Source organism: Polyodon spathula, chromosome 6 (assembly GCF_017654505.1).
Source record: "Polyodon spathula isolate WHYD16114869_AA chromosome 6, ASM1765450v1, whole genome shotgun sequence".
Taxonomy (NCBI): Eukaryota; Metazoa; Chordata; class Actinopteri; order Acipenseriformes; family Polyodontidae; genus Polyodon; species Polyodon spathula.
In genome coordinates, this window is record NC_054539.1 from 21,234,563 (window position 1) to 21,244,221 (window position 9,659).

Sequence of the window (9,659 nt, forward strand, 5' to 3'; positions counted from 1 at the left end):
CTCAGAGGTGGAGGGGGTAATACAAAGCATTGGCAGAAGAAACTGAATTTTCTACAATTTCTAAATTTGTAAGAAAATGTAAGAACCAATGTATGATTATGTGACAGTTGAAATTTTCTACCCATAAGTCTTCTTCAGAGCATAGGAAAGAAAGGTGAGTACCTAACCCTTACATGAATAATTACTATTCAAGGGTTTCTTTTCTATGCTCTGAAGAAGACCAGTGAAGCAGCAATAAACTAATAAAACTACTGCAAGAAGTTGCGTTTTTTTTTTTTAAACCACTTCTTGCCTGCATATTTAGCTTAATCAATTACAATCATTTTTTGAAAGTGTATAATAATTAATTTTGCAGGTATTTGACATTGATTTCGAGAGTCACAGCAGCTTTCTTCTAACTTTGAGTAGTCATAGCAAAATACCTGCAAAATGTATTCATTGTATTCTCACATGCAATCTGAGCAAGAATATCATTTCTGGGCTCCAGACACTCGCCCCTGTTTTGCTCCGCCCGTCTATGACACCTTTGTCCTTTTTACTGTTCTTGTTTTGAGGAAATAATCACCAACACGCTGCTTCCACAGTTGTGCTTAGAATTCAGGACAGATTGTGATATATATTGCCTAGATTATTTGCTCGGTAATGTATAAACATTTTGTTGTACTGTAGTTGTTGTTGTTGTTTTTTTAAAGAACATTTCTAAAGAAGGAATACGAAAGCAAAATATTTTTAAATTTACAAACTGACTCAGTGTGGCTACAAACAAAGCGACACACTGTCAGGTACACAGGTAAGAGATACGGACAAGGATTTATGACAGAAAATACTAAGTACTTTATTTTTTATTTATCAAGTTGAAATGTGTATTTTAGCTTTATATTTTGGTGGTCGATATAAACATGTAGCGCGATTTTTGTTCATTCGCTATTAATAATGTTTATATGACCTTAATGTTTACATATGCGATTTCCATTATTTGTTTTGGTCGATTGCTGGGGATAGTAATTATGTGTTTTGCAGACTCCCAGCGGTTTTATTTGTATGTTTTACATGATACAGTACTTGGATATGCTGCCTTCCACGGACATATACAGTGCACACATTTCTAAGAACAAATTATATATAATTAATTTTTTTAAGTTATGGTCAACTTTGATATTCCAAAATTCTTATTTTTATTCGTATTTGCAAATGTAACACACATTGAGTAAGTAACTGGGATATTCAAGGGTAAAATCGGTTTGGGCAACTTATTTCATTTGATTGTCACACAGGGGGAACCACTATGTCACTATTTGTCCAGGCCCAAAACGGATTTTGGTACAAGAACAGCAGGCAAACATGGCACAGATTGCAAGTTGGCTAATAACGCACATTGAATAAGTAACTGGGGTATTTCAGGGGTTAAATCGCTTTGGGCCTTAAATCGCTTTCATAGGCTCAACTGTAATTAAACAGCAGTTTGCTGGACTGAGGTAAATCTAAAGCCAACCTGCCCCATAATCCAGTTTGAGGGGACAAGTTTGTAAAATTGACCCTACATTTAAAAAAATAATCAGTAAATGAAGTTTTAAACCTTTGCTAAATTGATATTGTTGCTTAATTACCACGAGGCAGGGTGACGATACATGGTACAATGCACATTTAATCTTTTTATTTACATTAGGTATTTTATATGGGAGATCAGACATATAGAATAAAATGCAGAACAACTAGAGCTCACAGTGGCTCTTCTATTATTATTATTATTATTATTATTATTATTATTATTATTATTAATATTAATAATAATAATAATGATAATAATAATAATAATAATAAATAATTTCTTAAGACACCCTTACACAGGGAGACTTACAGTTGTATACAAAAAAAATACATACCAATAATTACAGTACAATTAAGCGCAAGATACCAAATACAATGACTTCAGTACTAATAAGAGCAAATACAAAACACAGTACAATTTGATATTGGGGCAGTTCAAGAGCAGGTAACAGTGTTGATAGTTACATCAGGGTTAGAAACGAGTGCAGGTGAAATACAAAATACTACAGATTGGGTTCAGTGCAGGATTAAATACAGGAAAATAGGGAGCAGATAAGTGCAAGTTCAATTGCATTAAAGGCAGAGTGCTATACTGTCCAGAAGGGAAGAGCTGAGTTTTACAGGTGTTGTCTGAAGAGGTGTGTCATGAGGAGGCGCCGGAAGGTGATCAGGGACTTGGCAGTCCTGACTTCCATAAAGGTCATTCCACCACTGCGGGTCGAGGGTGGAGAAGGAGCGGGCTCTGGAGGCAGGGGAGCGTAGAGGAGGTACAGCCAGTCTTCTAGTGCAGGCGGAGTGGAGAGGTCAGGTGGGGGTGTTGGGAGAGATGGGAGTCTGGAGGTAGCTGGGTACAGACACTCACTGTGCATAAAATATTATGAAACTGAGGTGAGGAAAATTTTAATTGAAAGAAAACTCAAAACTCTTTAACTTCAACTTAATCTGAAGAAGAACTTGTGTTCGGAAGGTCATTGTTTTTAGAATGTGGTATATATTAAATAAAAGTACACTTGAGGTTTTTGATTTGTTTTCTTACTGTGTGACAGGTTTTGAGTTTACACCTTGTTACCGAAGACTGGATGAAACTCTTGCTGAGTTACTGTCTTTGCAAATTACGACATCCCAGATTTTGTTAATGATTTTTTTTTGTTTTTGTATGAAAATCCAAAATACATATGAGTGACATAGAGGGGTACCCCCTCTGTGAGAGTCAACTTTGAAATAAGTGGCCAAAAACAATTTTACCCTTGAAACCCTGGTTACTTATTCATTATGTGTTATTGGATAACATGCCAACTTGCAATCTGTGCCGTGTTTGCCCTGTTTTTGTAACTAACTTACAAAGTTAGTACAGTACTTACATTACAGTAAGTAACTTTGAAGTAAGTAGCCAAAAGTGATTTTACCCTTGAATACCCCAATTACTTATTCAATTTGTGTTGCATTTGCAGAATGCGAATAAGAAGCTGGAATGCAAATAAGAAGCTGGCTGAATAAGAAGCCAACTTCAGCATCATATGAAGAGATGTTCTAAATTTTAAAAAGAACATGTAATGTTCTATACAAAAACACAGTTACTAGACAATCCAGGACATAAAACAAATTCAAGCAATTTGAAAACGTTGTACTGTAGCTATCTACAGTGTAATTTAAATAGAATCTAAAAAAAAAGTACTCACAAGAGTAACTTTGCAGACACATGTTTGGCAATCGTTTAAATCAACATACATAAACATAAACATTCCAGTTGCGTATATATATATATATATATATATATATATATATATATATATATATATATATATATATATATATATATATATATATATATATATATATGCGCACCCAGTGAATCAGTTGTAACATGGTAGGGTTGTGGCTCCCATTTGCTCCATAATGCCATTACAGTAGCCCTTTTATACTCGTTATAAGGCAGAACACAAATAGCATAGTCTTGTAACTATGGCTGCCCACTATAGCATTATAAAGGGCGAGCACTGTGTGTGTGTGTGTGTGTGTATGTGTATATATATATATATACACACACACACACACACAGTAGAGTCAATTATCCAAAGTAATTGGGACTGATACTAGTTTGCATCAATTTAATCAATTTGTATGGATAATCGAACATGTATTAATAAAATTTACTGTACCTTTAGTAATGTAGGGAATAAAGTTAACATACACAAGTACTTTGTAGACAAGTACCTACTGATGCTATATAGCTAGTAACCGATTCTATCATATTAAGCATACACAATTACAAAGCTTTACAAATCATTAAATTAATGCAATTCAGTAAAACTTTAATGCCTACAGTTAAGGTAAAGAAATACTGTAATTAAAGGTACCATATACCAAACTGTGAAAGTCATCAGAGAATGCAATTCAGTACAGAACTCCAAAAATTCATTAAAATGTTTCTATATTTCGATCCTCACTGTTAAGGCATTGTAATAAAGTGCAATTTAAATGAACAAAATACAAGTTCTTAGCTGCTTAATAACATACACAGGCTACCCAGCCCTTACTGACGAAATAGAAGAAAAATCAAGAACGAGGTGACTGTTTTAAATTGCTTAACTGCAACAATTTAAAGCACATGTAAGGTTCATGTAAGGTTTTGGTGGTCTGAATAATTCTGTAACTTTCATTTGCTTCAGTCTGCTGGTCCTTTTTTGTGGCAGCTAAATCTCGTAGCCGTTTTAGCAGCAGAAGCTGTATGTGTAATACACCACACGCAATTCATCTCGTGATTACAGTTGCGTTCGGTTGATTAGACAGTAAGGTTGATCAAAGATTGGATAGTTGACTACTGTATTAATATTAATTGCTAAACTCCATATTAAATAGTCATAATTACATTTTAAGGACTGGTGGGCTCATGAAAGGGAAGTGAATTTAAAATTGTTCACACAGTATCCTGTGATGTATTGCTGCTTAATCTTGCTTTTATTGCCACCTACTGATCCTTAGGGATGATAACCAAACAAAAAGGTTTGTGTATAAGAGCACATCACTAAAATAAAAATAATTTTGTTTCTTAGTTTTCTATTTACAACATCTACTCTGGATTTCTTTCACCCAGAAACAACAAGAAAGTTGAAATGCATATTTAAAAACAAAACAAAACAAAAAAACATTCAGCTACACTCTAATTGGAAAGATCATGAAAATCGAAATGTATTTTAGAACTCTAGCATGCAAAGCGTTTAATCCTTGCAAATTGGATTGTCATGGATTTATCTAATGAAACTCTGTATCTATTTCTTTACACAGGGGTGTATGAGAAAACAGATCAAAGTGTAGCCAGTGAAAGTGTGGATAATGGAATGTGTCTATAGTAAAGAGGAGGTTCCTGACATAGAATGTGTCCAAATTAAAAAAGAGGTCCCTGAAATTGGCTTCATCCACATTAAACAAGAGTTTCCTGAATTGGACTATTCCCACATTAAACAGGAGGACCAGGACCTGGAATATTCCCACATTAAACAAAAGGACTATGATCTGGACTATTCCCACATTAAACAGGAGGACCAGGACCAGGATCTGGAATATTCCCACATTAAACAGGAGGACCCAGACCAGGATCTGGAAAATTCCCACATTAAACAGGAGGACCAGGACCTGGAAAATTCCCACATTAAACAGGAGGACCAGGACCTGGAAAATTCCCACATTAAACAGGAGGACCAGGACCTGGAATATTCACACATTAAACAGGAGGACCAGGACCTGGAACATTCCCGCATTAAACAGGAGGACCAGGACCTGGAACATTCCCACTTTAAACGAGAGGACCATGACCTGGAACATTCCCACATTAAACAGGAGGTTCCTGATATGGAGTATTCTCAAACGAAACAGGAGGTTCATGACCTGGACTCTGACCACATTAAACAGGAGGACCATGAATTTAATCCTGATCACATTAAAGAGGAGATCCCTGAAATTGAATCTTCTCACATTAATGAGGAGATTCCTGAACACATTAAGGAAATCTCATATCACTGCAAAGTATGTGGCAAGGATTTTAATCATGCAGGGACACTTAAAAATCATCAGCGAGTTCACTCCCAAGAGAGACCATTTTGCTGCACTGAATGTGGAAGGATTTACAAAAGTTTGGGTTCTCTGAGAAAACACCAGCGGATTCATGCTGAAGAAGCAAAAGAAACACCCACTTTTTACTGCAAAATATGTGAGAAGAGGTTTAAATGGGCAGACTGCCAAACAAAACACATGCGAATTCACACAGGAGAGATGCCCTATTGCTGCACAGAATGTGGGAGGCGTTTCAGAAGAATTGACTTTTTGACCAAACACATGCGAATACACACAGGCGAGGCCCCCTATTTGTGCACTGAATGTGGGAACAGGTTCAAAAGCAAAAGCTCCCTAACCATACACAGGCGGATTCACACAGGAGAAACTCCCTATCCCTGTACTGAATGTGGGAAGAGATTCAAAAGGTTGGACTGTATGAAAAAGCACAGGAGAATCCACTCGAGGGACTCCCTATGACTGTGCTGCATTGGGACCATTTCAGAAATGGCAGCGAAATAATATCGGTAAACTCACACCTGAAAACTCAACAGGACAGACTGCACATGAATGTACTGTGTGTGGAAAAAGCTTCAGTTACTTAGGAAATCCTAAATCCCACCATAAAATCCATACAAGAGCACTCCCTTACAGCTGCACTGTATGTTTGAAGAGTTTAAAAAACAATACACTTCTGAAATAATATCAGCGTATTTACACTGAAAACACCCTCCACTGATGCTCTGTATGTAGAGAGAATAGACAATGCCTCAATTTGACAACCAACATTTTCAAGTCATTCTAATCATAATGATTCTCTGTCAATTAAGTAAAAAACCAAAAACAAACTACTGCTTTTGAATTTTTTTATTCACTTTGTGCCCACAGTACATCAGTCTGTTGAATGAGCGATGCAACATTTTTTTCAATGCATGTGGACAAAATGACGTACATTGAACTACACCAGTGATACTTACCCAACAATAGAATGAATGATTGATTGGGCAAATCACGTTGATGCAAACTATGCATTGTTGTTAAATATATGCATTTGATATAAGGATAGTAATTCCCAGAGCCCTGCTGTTTTAATATAGGTTTAACAATACTTTGATTTTCCATATGTTGTATACTTCCAGAATACTATATGAACTTACATGGAGTGCTGTGTTTATTTGCTTGAAACCCTCTAAACTGTTATCATGTAGTGTTTATGTATTTGGCCCACACACATATAAATAAATGCAATTAGGTATCAATACTAGCGGTGTAACAATTCATTTTATATAAGCGAATTGTGATCTGACATTTTTACTGATGCACCAAGGCTGTAAACTGAAAATGAATGGATTTATTTAATAGCTGCCAATAATTCCTTCTTAAAGGCAATTACGTGCACACCCCTAATATTGTATCACGACCTGCATGTTGCTGAGTGCATGGTCATGTGACATTAGTGTATTGTTACAGCCCTAATCAATATAGCTGTAGGCCTGTATACTTTTGCTTTGTTTTTGTTTTCTCAATGCAGTCTCTTGCAAATATTCATTATATTAGATTTGTTTATTTCTGGTTCATGAACACTTTTCCTTTCTGAAAATATTGTGTTAATAACGACCTTGAATAATGAGCTGTGAAAATGTAACAAGCTGTCTTTAATTTTGTCCAATAAAAATAACAGGTTTTGTGGCCAAATTGAAGAACTGGGTATTGTGATGCTTAAAACCTGCCGATGGCTCCACTTACTTGCTCCATCTTTTCAAATATAATGGTAGAGTGGCCAGTTTCATCTTGCCTGTACTGTATTTTTTTTTTAGGATTTTCTGATATAATCATATTGTCTGTTATTTAGGGTTTATTCTTTGTTTGTTCATTGCAATTGTGGGATCAGGGGTGACAACGTGGACTAACCCCACCCCCCTGCACCGCTCTTGCAAGTTGCATTCTTGGATTTTGATAATAATGCTATATTTATTTAGATAAGATTTCCCATTGAGGCCAACATTTCTCATTGATGTTCAGTAGGAGTTGTTTATATCTTATTTGCCCACTCTCAATCCAGTTACAAAAAATAAAATTGATACAGCAGTTGATTCTGTATATTGAAGCTTACATAAAGGGTCCTGTTTTCAATCCATTCTTTTTCTTCTAGGGAAAAAATCAAGTATGAGCAGCTGTGTTCAGTTGTTTGTTGCTAATTAAAATAATTTCATGCCTTTCAGAAATGAATGGTATTTGCTTGAAATATCAAGCAAGTGCTCTGTCTTCTCTGTAATGAACTGGTAGTTTTGCCAGCCATTCTGACCCCTTCAACCTTCAAGGCCAGAAGATGCACACATGAGAGAGCCCTTTATCAGTGTAATGAATATAGCAAGAGTTTCCATCAGTTTGGAAGCTTTAAATTGCACCTGCAAATTCATGCAGGAGAAACCCTATGTCATTGTACTGAACATGGGATGAGTTTTATCAGTTAGAAACTTAAAAAGATACACACTTGTAAAGACACAATATCAATCTACAATATAACACAGGAAGAGTTTTTGTCAGTTAGATTCCAACTTCTAAGTAAACTCACATGGAACAGGAGTTGTGCTGAAAGGAGAGTAATGTGCATGGCTAGAAATTGCATTTCTGACTAACATAGCAAAGGGTTTCAAGTAAACTAAACTAGGTTTACTCCATCTTGTGGTTCCACTGTGTAATTCTAGGTTTCTTGTTAATGACCTGATAACGTATGCAAATGGAAAGCATATTGCCTATTGTGTGTAATAGGGAACACATTCTTCCTGATTTTGCAAAAGTATTTTTTTTTTTGCTTTTTAATCAAATAAGTTTCAAGTCAGTTTATTTATTAAAGAAACTTTTGTTCAGTTTATTGGTTTCACATTTTCACAATTTTTGAAAGTCTCACATATACTGCAGTGCATGTATAATTATATGCTCTTGTATTGATCTGAAAGAGTGTTCATAGAACCTGTTGTTACAACATCAAGTTATAACTCATTTAATGATCAAAATGAAAGTCAGATTTCGCAATGTGTATTGTCACACAGATGCTTAAAAAATGTAAACTAAATGTAACTCACACAATGAACCCCGATATTTCAGTTTACAAACATCTTTTGTAACACTTTATTTTAGATACAGTAGGGACTGGGGGTACCATTAAAATTTTTGTGCTTAGTTTGCACCAGTTTGTTGAGTGTGTTTATTTAAACTTATATTGTTAGTTTTGTTCTCCAATAAATATGAGACAAAAACAACTAACCTTATGTAAAACATTACTTTTTGAGTTTTTAAATAATGGTATCTTTTTTTTCTACGGTTACATTTCCCTACTGCATATCAATTGAGCGATTATTAACATGTAATTATATATTTATTGACGGGTGATGTTGTGTATATTTCTATTCCATTAGTTCACCTTCAAACACACCATTGCATTCAGGCAGGAGTGATACCCTATCATTTTGTTTATGGGAAGAGTTTCATTCAGTTAGTTCAACTTTAAACACACAAGCAAATTCAGACTGAAGAAACCTTGTAATCTTTGTGTCTTTTGAACTCTGTTAATTATCACCTAAATTATATTGCAAGTCGTTTTGCTGGCAGATATACTGGCTGAGTCATTACTTAGATTGGAGTAACCTTTTAAGTAGTGTTTTCAAGACCTGCTTAGTCCCCTACAACATTACTCTCAGACCTTATACAAAAACATATACTACGTCAGTGTTGTGGTTTCCAATCGGCTGTACCTCAAGGCTCACGAATATCCGTGTTTGTTAAAAACAGAAAATATGGTACTCAATTTGTTAGCCACAGTCTGATACGTTAACTGGCCAATGGCAACATCCACCATATATGGACATGTTGGTATTGTTATACAACCTGAGGTTTCTCCCTTAATAGAAATACACTTGTCTCATAACAGTAACCTGTGGAATAAAATACTGTTTCAAATGTAGCTTTGTTAAAAACAAACCGGAACCCCCACCCCGTACTTTCTGCAGCAAATGACAGGTCACATGACTCAAAACAGGAAGCAGTCATGTGATCAAAAA

General features: G+C 35.4%; 1 protein-coding gene across 2 annotated transcripts; it reads left to right on the forward strand.

The window, feature by feature from the left end:
- Nucleotides 1–552: 552 nt before the first annotated feature.
- LOC121317007 (zinc finger protein OZF-like) lies at nucleotides 553–7,298 on the forward strand. 2 transcript variants are annotated; one of them, XM_041252504.1, is made up of 2 exons: nucleotides 553–790; nucleotides 4,834–7,298. In XM_041252504.1, the coding sequence occupies exon 2, from the start codon at nucleotides 4,882–4,884 to the stop codon at nucleotides 6,076–6,078; it is 1,197 nt and encodes a 398-aa protein (XP_041108438.1). In that variant the 5' UTR covers nucleotides 553–790; nucleotides 4,834–4,881; the 3' UTR covers nucleotides 6,079–7,298. The 2 variants fall into 2 exon arrangements, with proteins under 2 accessions (XP_041108438.1, XP_041108439.1); XM_041252505.1 differs by having other exon boundaries at nucleotides 553–639.
- Nucleotides 7,299–9,659: the final 2,361 nt, after the last annotated feature.